This window comes from Mesitornis unicolor, unplaced genomic scaffold (assembly GCF_000695765.1).
Source record: "Mesitornis unicolor isolate BGI_N332 unplaced genomic scaffold, ASM69576v1 scaffold15228, whole genome shotgun sequence".
Taxonomy (NCBI): domain Eukaryota; kingdom Metazoa; phylum Chordata; class Aves; order Mesitornithiformes; family Mesitornithidae; genus Mesitornis; species Mesitornis unicolor.
The window spans coordinates 17,772-40,808 of record NW_010203987.1 but is presented as its reverse complement, the minus strand read 5'-3'; the positions used below and the strand labels follow the sequence as shown (position 1 = coordinate 40,808).

The 23,037-nt window shown below is 39.2% G+C and overlaps 1 protein-coding gene across 1 annotated transcript in view; it reads left to right on the top strand.

The window, feature by feature from the left end:
- Positions 1–23,037, top strand: part of ZNF804A (zinc finger protein 804A) — a gene marked incomplete at its 5' end in the record, with an annotated part of 30,669 nt that overhangs the window by 3,807 nt on the left and 3,825 nt on the right. Inside the window, one exon of the mRNA XM_010190921.1 lies at positions 21,046–21,176. Within this exon, the coding sequence (XP_010189223.1) occupies positions 21,046–21,176 (131 nt within the window). The remainder of the gene's footprint in view (positions 1–21,045; positions 21,177–23,037) is intronic.

Below are 23,037 nucleotides of genomic sequence, written 5' to 3'. Positions count from 1 at the left end.
TCAGGCAGAGCCAAAGGGTTTGTGTCGGTTTGAAGGGAAATGTGACATGTACTGGGAGAACTGCAAAAGGAAATAAATTAACTATTTAGCAGAAGCTAACAGTATTTTATGCTGTATTTTTCAGGCCTGCTTTTTGCAGGTTACTTCTCCTGGAACTATTGGAATCAGACTAAGACTGAGGCAACATGTCGAATACCGTCTTGGAAACACAGAAATAACAATTCCCAAAAAAGTGTCATCTTCTAGAACAATATGCCAACAAAGGGCGTAATTCTAGTGCAGAATCAAACCTTAAGACCTTCAAAAATGTTCTGAAGATTTACTTCATAAGCAAAACAAACATGGTATATAGTGGATCATAGTTTGAGGATGATCACCAGAAAGGGATTTCATAAAGCAGGAATATTAAAACTTCCATTTCTCAGATTTTAGCTGTAGCCCTTTCTGTGGTTAAGCTTGAATTGGTCACTTGATAGAGTTACAGTGAAGGGGATCACAAGGGGTGATGCGGAACAAGACAGGGCTTGTTCTGTGATGTGTATCCAGATTTGCTGGGCTTTGCTTCATGAGACATGGAGGCAGAGCACAAGGTCAGTGCTCTCTATATAAATATACATAGCAGCCCAGCTATAGCTCATAGAGTTATTGAATTGTTTGGGTTGGAAGGGACCTTTAAAGCTCATCTAATCTAACTCTAGATCAGGTTTGCTAAGAGCCCCGTCCAAGCTGACCTTGACTGTCTCTAGGGATGAGGCCTCTACTACCTGTTCCAGTGTTTCATCACCCTCATTATAAAATACTATACCTAGTTGGAATCTACCCTCCTTTAGTTTAAAAGCATTACCCCTTGTGCTATCGCTACAGACCCTACTAAAAACTTTGTCCCCATCTTTCTCATCAACCCTCTCTAAGCTCCATGCCGCCTGAAGTGGCAGTGCACTTTTCTGCTGATCACTGAGCCCAGCCAAGAGGGATGTTTAAGATGGCTGTGGTGAGAGAGAGAAAATAAATCCCTTCTTCAAGCGCCACTTAGGCTAGCCTTGGATCAGAAGAATGCCTGCATGGATATCTCCCTGCCAAACCCACGGTATCTTGTGGCGGGGGGGGGGCCAGCCGCATTTCTGCAGGGGGAAGGCAGCCGCGGTGCCAGCTGCTTCATGGTGGGGTAAACGTGACCCTGGTGCATGCCCGTGGGCAGAGCTCGTGGGAAACTGGAATGGGAAGCACTTGCGGCATCATTTTTTTTCCATTTTTTGCAAGTGAAAATAATTCTTTGCAATAGATTTTAGTATTTCTGATTTTCTTTGTATTTTTCTCCTCTTTGTAGCTGAGTAACTTATCACTTTTCATATCAGATAGGATTCTTGTGGCTGAATTTTCTGGAATGAGGAAATTTTATATTCCTTCCTTCCTCTAGTTTATTTCTCACATTAGGAGAGAGCAGCTTCTCCATGTGGCCTTGCAGACAGCTTCCCTGAACGTTAAGCAAGCATAGCTGAGGATTTAAACATTTTTATTTGAATTGATCTTGTGTAGCTCTTTTTTACTGCTGTTACTGCTCTCACTGAATGTAACTTTGCATCTCCTCCCTTATTTCTTTTTTTTTCCTCTGGAGAAGATAGTCATCATTGTTTTTTAGATATAAAGAGAGAATCAACATTTGTTCAGCTGTGTGTGTTCATGTACATGTGTATTTGTAATGCACGTACACCCATGAAATAACCCCTTCCTCTTCCAAACACACAGTGCACTATCACTGTATCACTTTTTTTTCCCATGAATATTGCATCATTTAATGGTCTTGTGGTTTGATTTTAAATTTTGCGGCTTTCTTTTAAGTTTTAAGCACTTGTACTGACAGTAATGCTAATAAGGCTCATCGCCAGGCCTATTAATTATAGCTCAGCACTGCTGGTAGCATTGGAGCAGACTATTGCAATGGGCATCGTGCTTCCTTTCTCAACTCCTTCCAGTTTTTACTTCACCTATAAAGTTTAATCCCTGAAATCAGCTTCTTGATTGACATCAGTGTAACAGAGTATTTAGGCACTCTTTGTTTTTTTGTGTTTGGGAAATTCTGCTATGTAATAATGTTGGATTAACTGATTTACTTCCTTTTTCAGAAAAATTGTTTGTAGAATGAATGTAATTGCAGTAGAGAAGCATATACACTATCTGTCCCACTAATAGCCTACAGACAGAACAGTAACCCTATGCACTGACAAGTCTGATTCCACAGGGAGCCTGTTCTGTAACACAGCTGCAACCTTTCGTGAGCTTAGAAACTTGGTGTTTATCCTCAGTTCTTAACGTTTTGGAGTTTTTTGTTTTGAATTATTACAGCACCTTCTCTCTGTTCTTTCTAATACCCAGATCAGCCTGATAACCTCATAAATCATTAATGTTATATTTCCATGCAAAGAAATTTACAAATTTAATTCAACCACTCATTTCTCAGTTATTATTATTTTCCAAATCTAGATCAAGCAAGTTATTTCAAGGGGGGGACAACAAAAAAAAATACAGCGTCAATACAGAGGGAGGGAGGAATAATGGACAAGAGGAGACATGATTTACTCCATACATCCTGCATGTTTATCTCACTGGCATGCATTTCTACCTTTGTGTGGTTCACTCTTTTATTTAAAAGCATATTCATAAACTTCAGCTTTGCCTTTTTTGAATCAGTTAATGAAACTTTCTCCATGTAACTTAGCTGAACTTGAGGCTACTTTTAAAATTTGCTTTACCTTGTCAGCATTTATCCCGTTTCTCCTGTTTGGCTGAAACAGTTGCAAAAAAAGAGACTTTTTTCCTACTCAGCGCTACAATAAGAATGGACACAATAATTAAGGTTTGAAGATAAGAAATAATATAGCATTTCAATACATGATTTCTGAAGCTTCATACATCTTGTTATGCATCTTTTTGTATACGGTATTTTGATAGGGAGAAATTCTTTTAAAAATTGTGTTATATAAACTTGGAGAGTAGATGATAGTTTACCCATCACTTGCTTTGTTGTATTAGGCTGTAGTTCAGCTAAGCCGGCTTTTTCTGGAAGAAAAATTATTTTCTATTTTCATTCATTCCTTAACAGAATCAGCCTCCCAGAGTTATTTTAAGCATGATTATGGCTGCAAAGTTCAAATCAATCAACAGAGTTTTGTAATTTCGGTAATTACTTTTCTGTAATTTTCAGAAATTCCAAATGCTGTTCCATTTCTGTCCCAAAAGTTATCAAGCAGAATGTAGATTACATGTAAGTAATGAATAATATGAAAAGCATTTTGTTACTTGGTTTTGAGCTGTCAGCGATCATAGAGAAAAATGGTATTGACAATGTAGTTTTAAATTTTCTCAAGGAGAAAATAATATATTGCTAGTAATATATTCTGATCTCTCAAAGTGAATCATTTGTGGTGACATTAACATGATATAATTTGCTAAAACAATTATGTAGTGTTTGTGAATGGGTAGTACTCCATGCCTCATGCTGCAAAAGCCACCTTACAGTTTCCTATTTGCTATCTCAAAAAAAAGAGGAGTTTGAATATTTATTGTTTTCCTTAGAAGCTCTACTAGGACTGCATTTTATTCCCTACAGCTTGTGCATGCTGATTTACATGTGAGAGTTCGTTTTTCGTTGGGAGGAACTGCACAACCTTTTTCATACAGGCTGCAGTAAAGCTTAGGGTAATTATTGTAGTCTTTGCTGATCCATGCAAAATCAGTCCTTCATTCATTTCAGAAAGCGCTTGTTCCTTTTTCAGCTCTGGTTCTGACCTGCTGACAAAACATAGTGTTGCAATAAGCGTTGCCTTTTGTGAAGAGACGTGATGAGGCGCACCAGCTCTAGCAGCAATGGATGGCGTTCCTCGAGTGGTGATGAAGATGTGCAGGAGGACACTGAGACCTCTGCAGAGCCAGGGATTAACTTACGGCACATCTAAGGCACACCCAGTGATACTTGCTAGCTTCTCACTGTGCTCTCACCTGTGCTTGCTCATGCCAAACATCCTGGTGACAAACCTGAATTATTCTGTAAAGGACCTTTCAATTTCTTCCAGTCTCCACATGTGGCAGAAGACTAGTGGTTCAACATCCAACAATTGGCAGTGTTGATGTCTTTTGGTTGAATGATTTATTTAATTGTTTTAGGACATTCAGTCTGCAGATGACAATATAAATACTAGCAGTCTATACGACCATGCCTGCCTCTTGTAGACATCCTCATTCCTTGAATTGTCTCTTCCAACAGCATGTTGCAGCTTTTCTTAAATTTGAACCAACAAGAGACCCATGGTATACTGTAATACAAAAATAATAAATAATATTAATTCAAGCTCAGTCGTGATTAATGCTACTACTTTTAAATGCCCAGCTTCTCTGATATGAATTACTGCTGTTGTCTTGTTATGCAGCCTTGATATACCTAATGATACCAAGAGAGAACACACAAGTTAGCCTGTAACCCACCTTCCCTTTTCTGGCCCTGAAGTTCAAGATTTTTTTTCTTCTAAATCTATTATATGAAACCTCCCAGTTTCTTTATTGTTTGGTTGGGTTTTTTTTAAATTTTATTTTTAACCACTTTTTTGTATATTTTTTTAAAGCTGCTAAGTGCTTGCAGTGGCATCTGAATGTTCACATCTGGTACAGGATCTCATTGTTAGTGATTTTGTAACTGCAGAGAGACACATACCTGCCTACAATTTGCTTGTAGTGAGAGCTAGAAACGAAGCAAGAGACTCACAGCAATAGTATGGAAGAGAAGGGTTACAAGAGTACAAGGGGTTAACAATCATTATCACAGACTCCTGAAGGATCAGATCATCATTTCGCCTCCTCCTCTGTGCATCTTCCTTGCCTGCTATTTGTGTGGTCCCTCTCCTGGCTGCAAGAAAAGCAACTGTCCCACTGGCCAAGGGGGGCTTTTGTGAAGCCACATGCATTAGTGAGCACTGCAGGAGCAGGGCACTTGTTCAAGGATACTTAAGGTTATCGATGGACAAAAGACATGGAATGAGGCATTGCTGTCACAGGGTATGATAAAAAATAGAAGGCTATATTGGTTTGAAAATGAGCTGACAAATGGGACAAATTAGAGAAAAGTAAAGTAAGTGAATGAAGCATTAAAACGATGCATCAAAATCATCCTTAGTTGTTTTCTCTCTCCTTTGCTAAGCAAGCATTTAGCTAACATGGATGGTTCTCTTTTCGTTCTGTTCTGTGAGGCAGAGGATGCTGCCACCTCTCATTCTGTCACATCTCTCTTTGCAATCTCGATTTCTTGCCCCAGCAGGAGACTTTTCTTCTATGCCATCTCAAGACTCATTTCTTGCCTAATGAACCTTTCTTTTTTCCTTTCTTTGGATGCAAGTACAATACATGCTACTGATGTGGGTTACTCAAATTTCTTCCCTCATTTTTGCCCATAGTTACATGATTTACATTTCTAAGGAATACCCCAATTAGTATATTTTCTTGGCAGCAGCCTACTCTTTAAGGTTGGTTAAAAGGTATATAATGAGAAATATATTAAGTATCTAAGATAGACTGTAGTCTACCTGTGAATGTTATGTGCTCACTGGGTAAGAACGTGTTTGACTCCTAACGTGTCTCACATCTGCTTTGCCTGCAGAGGCTGTAACCTCTTCACTGAGCACTCGGTGTTTGCTTTGCACAGTGGAAGCTGTAGTCTGAGTTACGCCGTACTGACCAACATTGACAGCATCTTCAAATGGCCAGACCGAATATAACTGAGTTCAGCTCAGATCTCAAAGAGCAAAGAAGGTTTCTGAAGGACAGACAAAATTACTAGAGGATTAACAGCTAAAAAAATACTCTACAGTAAACATTTGCAAGGAGGCTTTTTTGTTCAGATGCTAAGAAGCAGGTCAGGCTTGAAGCAGATGTCCATCCATCCCATGCCAAAATTCCTGCAATGCATATGCTATACGCAAGTCTATTTTAGGATCCATTTTCTTTTATTCTTAACTTGAAAAAAAATAAAATCAGTGTGAGGAGGAGTGGCTGTCCAAGCAAAGCTTCATAACAGCTAAGCAATAGTAGTTGCAATGGTGAGAGCTGAGCAGCCTTAAAATAGCAGGTATTGAATAACCTGACTTATGATGATGAGGTGGGGGGTTACTTTACCTAAATAACGGTAGATAACATCTTAAATGATAGGTAGTCTTTTCCAAATGACTCTGTGGATAGTGGATTTTCTTCTCGAGCACTGTTCAGGTACCTTGCTTTGGCTCTGCACACCTGCCTGCCTGTGAACAAAGGGAAGCTAGAATAGCTAATGACTCGTTTCTCTGCCTTGATTAATAGGAAGATCAGCAAGACAAAAATAATGTTGTATCATTTTCCCTGAGCAATAGTAAGGAGAAAAGATTGTGTATTAAAAAGTGCTGGGTTTGGAAGTGTATTATTCTCTTAAAGGGAATTTAAGGTAAAATTCAAGGTTTATGTCCCCATTTGAGTACAGCTTCTCTACCTGCTCATTGCAGAATGGAGATTCACCACTACAAAGGGACTTCTATGCCTCCCTCTGTGGGTACACACAGGGGATTTGGCTCCTTTGCAAATCCCATAAGTTACCATCTGAACTGGAGTTAATTGATCTGTAATTTATTGTTAAGTGGGCAACTGAGGATAACAGGATTCAAGTAGTGTACAAGTCTTTTCTTGGACCACTGCAGAGGGCAAGCAGTTCTGCAGGTGAAACCAACCCAGTTCTTCATTGTTCTTATTTTATTTGAAGTGAAAGGGGAAAAAAAAAAAGCGCCAAAGCATGTTTCTGAGCTCAGATAACTCTTGAGATGAGCCTTGCACAAACAATTTAATGGCACCACACTACTGTGCAAGGACTGAATTAAATGAAGAGTCAGAACGAGGGAAACGAGGGCGACCGGTGAGGTCAGAGGGGAGCGTGGTATGGCATGCCCACTTGATACTGCCCCAGGCAGGAGCGAGGGTTTGCAGCATCAGTGTTCCTCATCGTATGTTAAAAGAGACTAAGCTGTGCTAATGTTTCTGCTTGTAAGCATGTGAGACTGCTACCTGTAGTCGTACCAGAACTCTTTATTTCCTTCTGGAAAACACTAGGTCTGATTTCAGTAGTGAGAAGTACCGGGGACTTTGATTGCTTAAATATGCATACATTTGCTGCATAGACCCACCTTGTGCGTGTGTTAGGTGCAGCTGTGTATATGCAGTGTTGGAAGGAAGGCTTTAGATTTCTGATGGGAAGCCAAGTATCCAAGTATAGGTTTTCAGTGATTTTGTCCTTACTCTTCACCATTTTTTACCCACTGAATGAAACTTTGAATTTTTAACATTGCGAAATAGTGGTATTTTAATACAAGAGGTACTTAAAATTAGGCAAAAATTACTTATAAGAAGTCCTTATACTTTGTTTTTAGTGTCCATTTTTCAATGCAATCATTAGTATGCATTTTGGAAGGCTATTGGTATAAAAGATGGTTTTCTTTCACGAAGATGTCCATTTGCAATTTTTCACCCAGGATCTGATTGCCCTTCTTAAACTGCAGAGGAAAAAATGTGTTAAAACCCTAGCATAAGATCTTAGTTCAAGGCATAGCTGAATTAAGTTTATCTCTATGCAGTAATGTGCTATACATTGATAAGATTTGATGAGAACAGGAAACACTGTATAACTTAAAACGAACTAAGTAGCTTCTCCTTGAGTTCCAACTTCAGTGATCTTTTAACAAATTATTTCTTTTAATACAAATTGCTCTAATTTAGGCAGTGGGATCAAGGAAGAGCTTTAGTTGTCTGCCGGCAGCTTACCTGGGAACCTCATTCCTCAACATTTGGGAAGGTCCTACTGAGTGGAGGTGCAGGTTTTGGTGCACAAACCGAGTTCTGGTGCTGCCTTTCCAGGATGCCAAAATGGCAAATGGTCCTGAAATAAGTCAGATGTTTGTCTGCTACTCCATCTGAAGAAGTGGTTTGAATGACGAAAGTGTGAACTGTTCTCCTGTCTTACGTTAGCAGTGATCTGTGACTTTGCTGCTCTGTAGCTAATCCTCACTCGTAAGCATCTCTGCACCTCCGTAACGAGGCAAAACAACATGAAATGGGTCTTACGGATTCCAGCTTCTTCTGAATATTCTCAGATCAGAAGTCAGATCAAATATTAGTACTGTACAAGGTTTTCCATGGCACCAGCCTGATTTTACAGGCAGCGTTTGAAGGGTAGGCTACTTTGTTTTGCAGCTGGAGCTAGAAGTGGTGTATGGGTCTCCTGGTTGTCCTTACTTGAAGCCTATTTGACCATGCTTTCCTTTAATTACCAATGTGCTCACCACCCAGTGTAACATGCATTCATGTGCTGACGTGGCCTAGCCGTGTGGCACCCTGGTAGGGACAGTAGTTCTTTCGGCATATGTGCTGCATAATGGCAGTAATGCTGTTCTCTGCTGAATTGCGTGTTTTTACTGGAACTAGAAGACATTTTAAGGTCTGTATATTTGTGTTAGAGTTAAAAGCGTAAGCCTTTTTTTGGAAAGTTTTTTAAGCTTTGGAACTTGAGAAATTTTCTAAGCTTTTCTGAGTCTTTCTGTGCCTATGTAGTTGCATCCTACACAAGCAGGCAAGGAACAGCTTTTGGGGATGACAGTTTGATGAATGGATTCGAGACTTTTGTAATGGATGAGTCATTTTTATGCCATTAAGAGAGAGAATTCCACCAATACATTCAAGATCTGCAGAGGGAAAAAAAAGTGTAGCTTTTGTAAAGTTGTGGTTTTATAGCCTTCCCTTAGCATCTTCTGTGGCAATTTTGAGGGGGGAGGAGAAATAGAAAAAAAAAAAAAAGGAAAGGATGTGGCAGGGAAACGCAAGTGTCTAACAGATTTTTTCCCTATCACAGCCCAGAGGGCACTACAGCACACTGCTGAAAGATCTTGGAGCAGTAGTGTGGGAACCTTAAGGCAGAAGTGGCATTTTAAGACCAACGTACTTGGGATGCTGTGAAGGCTGAGAGCAGGTGTCTGAAATATCTAGGTTTCCATGGGAAGTAACTTGTGTAGAAAACAGCAAAATTTTTCATAGTATAGAAGGGAATGTCATTATTTGCTTTTGTCATTTTTATAGCTATCTGTAGGAAAATAAATATGTAAAGAAATTTGAACCCAAATTTGTGGAAAGTCTTTCCTCTGTTCTTCATTAAAAATGCCTATAAGATTTTCTAGAAAGAGAGATATTTTTGTAGCTGATGAAATTAAGATTACAACAGTTTCGGTGAATCAGAACCAGAAAAATATGGTGGCCACCCAGAAGGTTCTTCTGCCAAATTGAAGACCAATAAAGATACCTGTTTCAACTGAACAGCATGAATCTTGTGCAAAAGTAAAGAATCTGATCTGTAAATACTTACTAATTGTGCAGTGTTGTAGCAATGCTTGTGTAGTGCTTGAAGGATGGCAAGCGGTTTGTTTGCAGGGCTATGAGCTCTCAGAAGAAGATTATGGTTTCTGATCTTTGTAAGGAGAGTGGGCAAGTGTTTCATAGCTCTCACTGGTAGTTCTTAGTTGCAGAGTTTGGTTCTTGAATTTGCTGTAGCGAAAGAGAGTAAGGCACTTCTACTCTGATTTTCCATTTTCTGTGGTAATGTTTTCTCTAACAGTACCTTCACATTGAATGTAGACATTTTAAATCTACCTTCTGCTGAGATATACAGAAGGTCTACCTTCTTAATTGCCCCTGTTATTTCTGTGTCAGATAGATAGCTTTTTATGGGCTTCTTTTTCTTCTTGTCAGCAAAGCCTGAGCACATGCAGTTCAGATTTTGGAGTTCAGCACTGCAGGTAGTCCTCTGTGCTGTCTTGTGCAATGGTCACTTGATAATCGGAACCTGTATTGCAGAAATGGATCTGTTTCTATCTTGACTGTTGTTATCAGAAAGCAAGGGTAGGAAAAGGATTTTGCCAGTTTTCCTTAGGAACTGCGTTCTGCGTTTGAGAATGCAGACTGAGGTTCAGTAATGAGCTTTACATTATGAGTTAATTATTGTTTTTATTAATTTTGTAGTGATCCTTAATCAAGGGTAAATTATCTTCTGAAAGGTTCATATCTGATTGAGGCGAGAGAAAGTTGCTGTGAATTGCTTTGGGGTTACGGTAAATCAGAAAGCTGGACCTGCTGTACCCATCATCAGCATTGTCGTGTGTTCAGCCAGTTCTCAAGGCTGGGGAACCCAACCAAACACCTCTCCAGTTACGTGGGTCAGCGTAACACGAACCAACATGCAAAGCAAAAGGTTTGTTGTTCGTTTAGCTGAAGACCTAACAGCCTACTGAAAGAATTATTATTAAGCCAATTACAATGATAGTGGTGCTTATACTCTGAATTATCTAAGAGCTCATTCCTAATAAGGGTGCAGACATGCACAAGCTTTCTAATGTCTGAGCCTTTTCTGGTGTTATAGTCGTCTCAAAGAAGAAAAGGGAGTTGCCGTTACAAGATGTCAGCACCATGGTTTCTTCATATGGGGGAGTACGATGTTGATATTGGTGATTTTCTCCTCCTTTTTGCCAGGGAGAAGATGAAGTTAATGTTGATGGTTTCTTTCTCCTCATTCTGAGGTCCATTTAGACTCATTTTAATGTATTTACTAGCACAACTATGTGCTCCACTTATTTGCTCTTTCTTCAGCGGTTCGAAATATTATAGTCGAATTTGCTCTATAGAGCATGTTTTACATATGTTGGATATTTCTTCATTTTCTTTTTATCCCTAAACTCACTTCTATCCATATTTTAAAGCTGCATTCCTTTAGCAAGCTGTAATTGAACACTAGTGAGTTGCTTATAGTTCTGGGAACTTGCTGTCTTCCCATTCCTTGCACCTTCAAGGCCTCTGCTGTGATCTTGTGGCTTGTCCTTTTGGAGGTCTCTGTTACAGTCCTGGTTGCCCCGAGCAGCCTCCAAGCTGTGGTTTACTGATAACTTAAGTAATCGAATAATTTCATGGAATCATTTGGTTGGAAAAGACCTTTAAGATCATTGAGTCCAACTGTAATGCTTCATCAGTACAATGTAGTGACACACATATCCTTGCTTTACAGTTACTACTATCTCGGTCTGCAAAAGCAACAGTGCAGTAGAAGACACACAGGCACATAGACGTATACTCTCATTACCGCTTGCTACGAACATCTGCTATTCATGGTGACATCAGTGGCATGTTACCAGAGTTACTGTACACGTTTCATCTGCGTAGTTGAAAATGACGACGTGTCAGATTACACCATCAATTCATTTTGCAAGGCAAAATGCAGTCGTTGCAGTTAATATTTTTTTCTTTAATCTTGTGTTTTTCTCAGAGGAGTCTGTGTGAATAGTATCAAAGGTTGCCTTAAGGATAATTAAGATTTTGTCTGTGCCAGTTAGCTGTGGCTATGAGATATGTGTCAGAATCTGCAAGGGCCTGTTCTTATCTCATTTTTCATTGGCTAAATGTCTATATTCCTTGAAGAAGCTTGTCATGGTCCAGGGATAATCTCTGGGAAGGACCAGATCCTGCTGATGAGAAGCAGTTTGTGAACAGAGGCTCTGAAAGGGTCAGAGATCCAGTATAAAACCGATACAATAAAGGGATTCTGATAATTAAATATAAATAAATGAAATAAAGAATTAAAATAAAGAGATCACTTTGTGGGAATTCATTTATCTCCTTCAGCCCATTATTAGCATATCCTTCAAGGAATATGGAAAATAACCTTTAGAGGACCTGGCTGTAAATATTAATTCCTGATTTTCAGTCATTGAGCACACTGTAGAGACTGGAAAGATTTAAGATTTAGAGGGTTCATTTCTGTCTCCATGGCAGCCTTTCCTAAAATACCAGTGACCAAAGAGCCTGAAACCAGAAAATATAGACTAAAAATTTCTGCTTGCAATTCTTAATATGCTTGTAGAAAGGGTGTTCAGTAAGGGAGGAGGAAGAATCAGAATAGCAGCGTGGTCCTATAGAGAACTTCGGTGCTGGAGACCCAGTGAACCATCCTGACCCAGGTGAAAAGCTGGTAGGTGACAACAGACACCAGAGGTGTTGACGGGTACTGGAGTGAAGGGTTATTGGATAAAGTCTCAAAGGACTCAGAGCTACCAAGTGTGCTATTCATCTGGAAAACAGTCTCCAAAATGGCCTTATCATCTCACACCAGGAAGTAATTCTAAAGAGAAATCTGGTTTTCCCCCTCCAGAGAGGTGTAGAGATGTCCTTTCTCTGAAAGGAGTTCTTGGTGATGGAACCATTGCTCCAGTTAAATTATTTACGAAAGATGAATACTGCTCAAATGGGGATTTTTCCAATAGTTTAAAGCTTTCTGGATAGAATTTAGATGGGATGTTGTCGAGCTTTCATTATTTATGCATGGGAAATTGTAACTGGCCAGAGAATAAGGCAGTCATCAACACTCAACACTCGGTGACTGAAAATATTTTGGTTTCGGTAGAACTATTAAACTTAAATATTGTATGTGTTCAGCAAGAGAATTCTGGATTCTTCGACTTCACTGGTGGAGTGAAAGGATGGTGTGAGATAGTGCTGTGAGAGCAGGGAATGGTGTCTGATGCAGTCCGTACTGGGTTGTCTCTCCAGAGCAGCAAAGAGGAGCTGTGGCCTCTGAAAGCAGCCCCACACTTACGGCCACCTGTGTCTCCCCAAAAGCATGGAGTCAAGCCTTTTTCTCTACAGCATTGCCCTTTACTAGGAGTAACCATTTATCAACAGGATTTAAAATGTTACGTATGTTTGGTTTTTTTAAGTGGAACCCTAAATTATGCAGGAATGGGTGTAAAGGTAAAGTGATCCTTAAAGAAGTGCCATCTGCTGATATTGTCTTTAATCTTTGTGACTGAAGAAGCTTCCTTAAGTGTTGCTGAAAATTTCCATGGTGAATTTAAAATCTCTTCTATCCTTGAGCTCAGCAGGAGTTTCTCCACTAACTTCAAGAGAAGCAGAATTAGGCCTAGTCATTAAAATAAATACCTTTAAATTAAAGACTACCATATGTAGCAACTTTCCAGATGTACATGTGTGTGTCAGCTTTCTTGTTTTCATTATATGCTAAAATTAATTTGATAGGCAAGATGCTAATTCTCTATTTCTATGCTGTTTTCTTTGGTCTTGGCCTTAATATTTATGGAGTATTGAGCTGATTTTTGCTGAAGCTAACAAAAAATATCCTACAGCTTGCAATAACATCAGGCCGTTGTTATGTGCATGGTTAGTAGCTATCACATTGAAATATTCAGTATGCAATGCTCAGCAATTCTGCAGGCTTAAAACAATGTTTCTGCACAATGGCGACACTGCAGCCATTTAGACAACTTTAGAATACAGTTCTCTTAAAAAGTCTTAATTTATGCTGTGTAACCTGTTATTTGTCAAAATCCTGGAGCCTCTGTTCAACTGCAAGCCATAATGCTATCTGACTTCTGCAGCAGGGGATACTAGAAAAGAGCAGAAGATGCACAGGTCCCAGAATGATGTCAAATGAAGCGTGAGGCTTACTATGCTGAGGAAGACATTAATCATCACATAATGAAGTATGTGTTTGTTTCTGGCAGATAATTTCTGAAGGAGAAGCAATAAAAAGAACAGAAAGCAAAGAAATATTTCTTTTTCCCTCAATTGCTCCAGCATATATCTTTTGCAGTCACCTAATTGAAAGTAATTAGTAACATCTTAATCAAAGATAGATAGCTTTCATGTATATTACAGGTGCAAGTACGCAAAATATTTAATATTCTGATTTTTCTCGTGATTTTGAAAACAATTGAGTTTTCGTTTGATTTTAAGCTCAAGTTTTGTTTCTTTTTTTTTCCCATAAACATACGCAGGAAAAGCTAAGTGATCTGGAGACACCTTACAATAAATATGCTTTATATAAGAATATGAAGTAGACTCAAAAATAATTGTATTTCATGATAAGTCAATTTCAGCTTTTATATTACAGAAACGGAAAAGACCAACGTGAATTTTCAGTTGTTCAACATACTACATGTATTTAATAAATATGTGTAGGGTCTGAATGTAAAAGCTGGTACAACAGTTCTTTGCACTCTACACCACAAACTGAACTACAACATGTTGCTCAAGTGTGCTCCTGAGCAGCTTCTAGTTGTTTGTGAGTATTTGCATTACGTCAGTTCTATTAAGTTAATAGAAATCTCCTGAATCATGAAGACTCTCATCTTCTCATCACCTGTCTCCCCTTGGCAGAATTCCAGCCTTCCTCTTGATTAACTCCCACTTTCTCCCCAGTCTGGGATGATGCTCGTGACACTGCTGGAAAAAAGAGCACAGTTTCCCTTCATCTGATTCTTATCTATTCAGCATTATCTTGGGCTCCAAGGATTTTCTGTTTTAAAATCCTGCATATATCTGTATCTGTGTGTTTTAGTTTTCTTCTACTATTTAAAGGCTATCAGGAGGGTATGGCTGCAGTTTGTGATAGAAGAGGTAAAGGATGATTCACAGCCTAAATGTTCCTTGTCATCTGGAGGGTGTAATATGTGATTATATAAAATGCGGTTCTGTTGCAAATTTGTGCAGCACTCAGTTTTTAAGAAGGGTTTTAAATTTTGCACCTTTAATAAAGTGGGAGGCATACAGCTATAGGCAGCGGCAGTTAGGAGCAGCTTATAACTTGCAGTGAACTGAACATTACTCATAAGCCATCAGTAGATCAGTGTTTTTTATTAAGGGCCTCTTAAAAACAGAGTGGCAAATGTAGTCCATACACTGATAATGAAGTGAAGAGATGAGATAACTCCATCTGCTGTGTAACTCCCCAGCAAGCAGTTGTGGGCTGCTGTTAGAATTTCCCCCTGCTCCTCTTCTGTTGCAAGAACACATCATATCAATAATCCCATACTGGCAGCATGAACAACAAAAATATGATAGTCTGTTAGTTTCTTCCTACTTATTTGAGTCATTGAATTACTAATTTCATTGAGAAATTGTGACATTTCTCCTTTCTGTGGAAATAACTTGCTTTGTTTAACTTATGCTAGGGAAGACCTTAGTACTAACAAGTTACGTTCTTCTTGTATTATAGTATTTATTTTTGTGGAGCTTTATTTCTTTCTATAATCTTTATGAAAGGAGAAATTATTTTTTCTTTTTTGTATTTCCTTTTTTTTTTTTTTTTAAATAATATGAAGGCTATGGTCCTGTGTCTCCGTTTAGGGCTCAGGGCAAGCCCAGGGAGCAGGATTTTCTCTCTGTTGTCCCCCACCTCCCAAGGGAGGATTAAAAAAAAGAGAACAGAGAAAAGATGCTTCGCACAAGGTTGGAAGTTTAGACTGTAACAAGTTTAATGAAAAACAACAGGGGAAAGGAAAAGGGAATGAATAAGGGACAAAGGATATTTAACTCTATACAAATCCCGATCCCAGCAGTCCCCAGTGGCAGTGTCCAAGCAGTGCCTGGTGGCCGCTGTGACCGCTGTGACTGTCACCAGGGACCACAGCGGTGCCAGGAGCGGGTGGTGGTGGATGCTGCCCACGTGGACGTAGCCCCAGCCACCCCGAGATGCAACAGGAAACGGCCCAGGAAACCAGGAAAAGCCCCAAAAACCTCGGGCCTCCTTGGTTTTTATGGACTGTGGGTGGAAAGGGGAGGGAACAGAACTGATCTGTGACCCCCAGGGTCCTACAGACACCACCTGTCCTTCCCTTGCAGGCTGGTAACCCTTAAACCATCATACAAAGTATGTAGAATTGCAGACCAGAGCGCTGTGAAGAGGTGCTGCCCTGTCATGCTTCATGTAGAAGGTTTCTCCAGTTTCAGAACAGTAAAACATAAATGTCTGCACAAACCACCAAAGACAGAAAGAAAACGTGTATTTTACATATTAGTAAGCAGTGTTTTCTGCTTCAACTGGCATGTTTCATTCCCCATTTGAGTGTTTACAGGTGATGGAGGAGCCCTGATCTATTCAGTTAGTATTTATAATTGATTAAGCTCAATCCCCTTTGTGAAAGGATGCTAATCTGATTTGGTGTGACAAGTGTTTATCTAATGAGTACATTGCCACTCTGTTTATCATACCATAATTCACATAAAGAAGCAGTAAACCATCTGAGTTAACAGGGAGTGTATATTGACAGCAGTCATACTGTATTCAGAGAAAGGGGCAATAGCTTCTAGAATAATTAGTGCAGCTAATACACACTCATATTTATCTCTGTATTAAGCAGTAATCAGATTTTTTTAAAAAACAAACTGAATACAAGCCAAAAAGCCACCCCTTTATTAACAATTAAAATTAGGTTTTATATTATGCACTGGAGTCTTTCTGTGATCACTCGTCTACTTTCTCAAAGGTTCCCACATTAGCTGTGACTCTGCTATATCTGATCTTTCAGAAGCAAGTAACTTGAAAAAGGGCTACAACAGAAATTTCAAGGTGTAACACAAACACTTGGTATTTTAGTGCTTAGTATGTAAAGGCCTGTAGCAACCTGCTTATGCTATTTGGGCTGCTGCTTCAAGTATTTCATAGTTAGAGAGCAAGAAAAGGAAGTTTAATTTTTATGAGTTATTTTTAAAAGCTATCAATAACATAAATTCATGATTCAGTGACTACTGGGAATACATTCATTATTCCAGATAAAAAGACAATAAAGTAGCAAAATTTGATGTCATGGCTGTTAAGTTCTGTAATTTTATACTTCCATTGATCAGAAAATGAATTTACGGTCTACGTATTTTCAGTATCGTAAAAGTCCACATAATTTAATTGTTACTCTAAGGTCAAAATCAAATTGGCGTAGTAATATTGAACTGCACTGCCCTGAAGTCCCCTGATAGGCATCTTTCTGACTCCTGCTGTTATGAAAACTGTTCCCATTGGTTCTTGATACTACTGAAGTTGTTCCTAGACTAGGGAGACAAGGTTTGCATGGGTAGTTTATGAGCGCCTCTCGGAATGAGCAGTCCTTATATGATGTCTATGTGCTGGGGAGAATGGCTGGATTTTTAGGCGAGATATTATTGCTACAGAGAGAGGTGGTATCAGTCCTGATGCTTGTTATGATTTCCCCTTTGGTTTCTTGAACTCTGTGAAAAGTTTCACTGCTTTTCTTCAGAGTCAGCTCTGATAATATTAAATTATACGTTTCAAGGTATAAAATTATTTGAGGCTGGGGGGTTTTTTTGTTTGTGTTTTTTCCCACTTATTTTATCAATTGGTTTCATAGTAGTTCAGTACATTGTGTTTCACTATTCAGCCTTTACATGCTTGGGTTGTCCTGGGTGTATTTATTGATTAATGTCTCCTCTATGTTTTTAGTTTGAAGTGCTATTGTTACAAGTGCTTAAATCTCGAGTTAAAAAAAACCCAACCACTGTGCAAGGTGGCAGGAGGTGTGTAACAGAGATAAAAAAAGTGCACCTAATGCCATAACACGTGTGTGCTTTTGAGAGGCTTTGGTCCACGGAGGTCTTCAGGCAGCTGGCTCCTGCAGCAGGACCTGGGTTTGTGGTTCGTGTATTATAAAATGAGGGAGAATATTAGGAAACTCAGCATAAGGTTTCTGAAAAGCAGCATGCTGAAATTAACTGAGTGATGCCGTAAATGGGGAAATGAAGACAAGGGTAAAGTACCCAGAAATGGGGTCCCATTGGAGGTACACTTAGGATTTCTTGATTTTGGTTTGTTTTTTTGTTTTTTTCTTTTTTTTATGGTTATCTTCCATGGCAAGCCTGAGGGACACCTGAGCTGTGTGCCTCTAAATGAAATGCAGCCACACCTGAATTCGGACCTCATATGGTCTTCTCGTTTATAGTTTAATCCATACATAGGTACCTAGGAGCTGGTAAAGTCTTCCTTTTCATCTGGCTTTGCAAACCTCAGCTTAGCAGGATGTAACGGGTGTGCCATAGGATTCCTAGCAAAGTTGGCTAGAAATAAGTAGAATATTTCAGCTCCAGGCCCAGCACTGCAGTCAGATTTTTTAAAAATAATCCAGCTTCTGCCCGAGTGAAGGCAGCCCAGTTTCCAGATCCCATTGCTCCAGGCTGGGGGAAGTCATTTGCAAAACAACGGTGGCCCGTGCTCTGCACATTCAAAGTGGCAGTGCAGTGCATCAGGAGAACGATGAAGGCATTTAGTTCTCTTGAAAAAAAGTCATTTAATTATTCATTGTGAACTGTTTGTTGAACTCTGCTTGATTGGGCTTACATGTTTTGTGCTGGTTCATAAGCAGAGCAAAATACAGGAGGGAATCATATTTAAATACTGTATGACTGCCTGCTAATTATTTGCTTACTGATCCATGGAAGCAAACAAACATAACAGGCGTTAAACTAACTATTGAAGTTACCACTGGCAAATAGCTCTGCCACATGGAAAAACATGAGAATATTAAGAAAAAGATGCTTTTTAGGAATAAGGCACACTTGTGTTTTTATTGCTGCCGTTTAAAGACAGGATTTCATTCCATTTTGTAGAGCTCAATAATTCTTCAAATTTTGTGAGGACCTTGTGATACTCAATGCATGGACTAATGGCATTTCACATATAATTGAGTAATATCTTGTTTTCATTTGCATAGTACAAGCAAAATACAAATATAGGGCTGTATAAGCACAGTGCTAGCAACCACTAGCATGACTAAGTGCAGTAAGGGAAGGCAGGTGATGATAGTTTATTAGATGGCTAAATAAAGACAAATAGAGAATAATTAAGATAATAACTTAATATTAAGAATAATAGAGAACACACATTTTTCCACTTAGATGACTACTTATGTATAGGAAAAAGACAAAGTCTCAAACTGGCATGCACCAGGTGCATGCTTTGTGATCTACAGCTGAGAAAAGTTCCACTCATACATACATACTTGCTCAATACTCAGTTGCCTAAGTACAGTCCTTATAGATCATTAAAGCTCTCCATGAAAAAGACTGAGCTGCCAGTTGTTAGAAAAACAAACAAACAAAAATACACCACACTGTATTACTCGTTCCTGCTATGTTCAGAACAGTTTTCTGCACAGGAGAGGAGTGGTGTATTTGACAGGAGGTCTGACAGAAGAGCAGAGCAGAGCAGACAGTCCAACACCAAGGCTGTGCACACAAACCTCCTGCCAGATCCTTCTTTCTTGTGCACTGACACCTACTTATAGCAACCAGGGAGAACAATTTAATTAATTTGTGAATGGTTCTTCTGTGTGAGAACTGGTATGTGATAAACAGATAATGACTGATGGGGCTGATGAGAGGCTCAGATCGGTAGAATTAAGTTTGCTTGGCAATGGTAGTCATGAAACGCATTTCAGTGCCCGCAAGATGACGTAAAACTTCCTTTGACGGCATTGTCCCTATTTACTGCGCCCCCTGAATTGAGGAGTCATGTTCACTTTGGCACGCCTAATGGTATGGAGTCCTGCTGAGTCTCAGCAGTAAGAGAAAAGGGGTCAAAATCTGTTCAAATTCACTAATTACAGTCATCCCAGTAATTACAGTAAAGTGCTACTGCTGGAGGGTGATTATGGATTTGTATACACCTTCTCCTTTTTAACCTTGTCCAAAAGCACCCTTTTATCCCCCTTTGCTTCTCTTGCTTTGTCACATACTTTTTTTTCCTTATGTATTGGAGGAGAAAATAAAACCTGAAGAATTATCGAGCTCTACAAAATGGAATTAAATTCTGTCTTTAAATGCCAAGGGCTGGAGGTGGGGAGGGGAAGGAGCAGACTTCGTCCCTTCTCTCATGTTCTGAGTGCTCAGAAGTCAGCTGTGAAGTGGAATACTTCGGGTTTCACACATGGCTGGTGGGAAGCAGGGTCAGTATTGTACTATCTTTAGGAAAACATGAATGCACAGGGTTAAGAAATGTTCTATGGAGATAATACGCAGTTCAAGCATTTTTTCTTGGGGAAAAAGTTACCATATATCCAGTTTTGAGTGAATTTATGACATTATACTGTATTAGCACAATAAAACAAATGTTGATAACTCTATGAAATATAAATTATAGAAGAATTACAGCCTTTCAGTTTGTTTCTCTGTATCTATGAAGGATGTCTTCAAAGGAATATCCAGTTATTGGAAAAATAATGCAAAAATTGAAAACAGAGAATAATGCTTGTTTTTCTGCAGGCGTTTGTTTGCTTTCTCAGCATGTTTCTATGTACGTGTTTCTTGGCGTTAAATGGACTGCCAGGGTAGCATTAACATCACCCAAAATGGCAAAATAAAAAATGGAGAACGAATACGAGAACAGTGCTTATGGAGTTCTGCAAATTCTATTACATCTGTGTCCAATATATGCCTACCAGTGGTAAGCACTCAATACCCCTCAAAACAATTTGAAATCAGAATTACTGCTTTTACAAAGCCATGTGGCCCCTGTTCATGACTGCCTCTTAGCGTTCGGACATGAAAACAGTGGCAAGTTACTAGGATCTTCCCAGAATCATGGCATTACAGTCCTCATAAGATGATGTCATCTGGACTGTAAGGCATATTAGGGACGCACCAAAGAACGGAATGATACCGCAGTGGGGTTTGCGAATACTTGTTTTGCTGAGTAAGCAGAGGCTTGGGAAATTCTCCGCACATTGTCCTTCTGTGATATAAAGAAAACTAAATGCCCTTTTCATATGGAGTATCAGAGGTGTTCTCTTTAATTTCCCCCCCTAAGAGAAACAGGCTGGAGATGAAATCAAATGAGGTACTGGATCAAACCTCAGTGTCTGCTTGACTGCTGCATCAGACCCCAGCGAGGGCAGGCGACAAGCTCCTTTAGAGGGAAGATCTTCCCATTTCAAGATACAAGACTTCTCTGGCCATTACATCGCTTGGGGTTGCCTGCTGGGACAGGGATAAATTATAAATTTGGTATAAGGTATAAATTTGTTGAATGGGTTGCTTTGGTTAGGTTTGAAAATAATTCTCGCCACAAGTGCCTACCAGGAAGTAGTTGTCATTGTAAGTGTTTAACATTCCTGGGGGCTTTTTTGGTGTGTATATCATTATCTCTTGCAGAGGCTGAAGGAACTGAAACAGAGGGAGTTTGCTCGAAACGTAGCATCTAAGTCACGAAAAGATGAAAGGAAGCAGGAAAAGGCCCTTCAACGTTTGCACAAGCTAGCTGAGCTAAGGAAAGCGACAACGTGGTAAGTAGTGCATAGGTGCTGAAACATGAAAAAGACTTTAAAGTGCTGTGGGCTGCAGGGCTGTTGGAGTCCCTCGGCTGGGGTCCGGCACATGTGTTTTTATGGTAGTTTTTAAGCAGTATGTGTACGGTGATTTGATTCACACTATGTACAGAAATGAATGTTTAAAGTTGCTTTTTTAGTGAAGCTAAAATGACATGTATTTTTAGTGTAAAAAAAAGATGTGTTTCGTATATATTTCATAAAACCAGGCACCCTGGTTGAAAGCTGAATGAACTAGGTCATGCATTTGCAGGCCGACACTGTTTCATTGATGAGTTGAGGAATACAGTCTGTCTTTCTAGGACATAACAGATCTCTGTGATTTAGTTTTCAAACTGCTCATCTGGGACAGCATCCAGGAATCTAGCTTTACATTTCAATAAGTGTGTTTTTTTAATAGTAAAAGGTAAGGGCTCTTTTTCCCCAGCTCAACAGAGTGTTTATTTCCCTCTGCAAAAGTGTTTCCTTGCTAATCCTGCATTTTAGTATTGCGTCTAGGCATGCGGTTGAAAGTAATACCGAGCTTCCTAGTTGTGACTGTATTCTTACTTAAATATGACACAGTTAGGACACTGGCAAACCACTGAAAATTTATGTACCGACTTTTCACAGTGGAATCTTGGGGGAAAACGCAAAAAAGAAGATGCTCAAACGCAAATGTTTTCTTCTTATCCAGCCTTGATCTCACCAGATGAATGAACACAGAATTCTAACCAAGTTGTAGCTCTTGTTCAGTAATAGTCTTTCTTCATAGTTTGGATGGGCAGCATGCTGAAACAAAGTCTCTCTAAACAGGTGGATGGGACGTGAATGAGGCCTGTTTGATGTGAGCAATGTGACACCTAATTTTATTTTTTTAAATCTTTTTATGGGAACTCATGCAGAGACTTTTTTTTTTCTCCATCAGTGTTCTAACTGTCCACATTTAAGACTTGAGGATATTAGTTATTATTCCCCCTAAACATACTCCAAAATCTGAATATAGCATATTTCAGGAGAAAGAGGAACTTACTTTATGCCTTTTTCCATGCTAGTGAAGCACAGGTTTTACAGGATTTTGTTGTTTCTGTTTTGCTGGTTGTTTTTTTTGTTATGTGTTTGGGGTTTCTTTAATTATTATTTTAAATATCCTTCCTCTAGTTCCTGAAGGAGAACTTGCCTCTGAGCTTTATTTCTCTACGCAAAAATTGCTGTTTACTACCACTTTGCATCCTTAGAGGTGTAATACAGACAGCCACACAGGATTTTTTTAAACTGGTGTTTTCTAGGTTGGTTTTGTAGAGGTCACCATTTTATTCTGTTAAAGAAAAGATTTGTGTGGGGTTTTTAATATGTATTTTAAATTTATGAAGAACTGGACAAGGCAGGAATTCGCATGAGGAATTCCTTTGTCGTAAATCCTCTACCTTTAATTTTTAGACCTAATAGATTAAGTTCATTGTTCTTTATTTCAGCACTTCTTGGGGCCCTAAATGACACTTGGAAGTTTTCCTGATGACCCATCATCTGGTATTGCTCTGCAATGTAACAGAGAATAATTTGGTTAAAACAAAAACAAAAAAAAAGTGTTTAAACATAGGTCCATTACTCCTACTGCTGAGCAGTTCCTGTGGATCCTGGAAAATTGGCAACCTAAACAGTTTTTGCTCTTCTCTTTTGCACTTTATTAAGCCAAATAGAACAGATGGAAAGAGGACATGAAATGAAGAACAGAAGTAGACAGTGATAATTTTTTTTCTCAAGAGGGATGAACCACCTACTGCACTACTGTCAGCTGAAATACTCGCTCCAATATTATTTTTCCATGAAAGAAATTGCT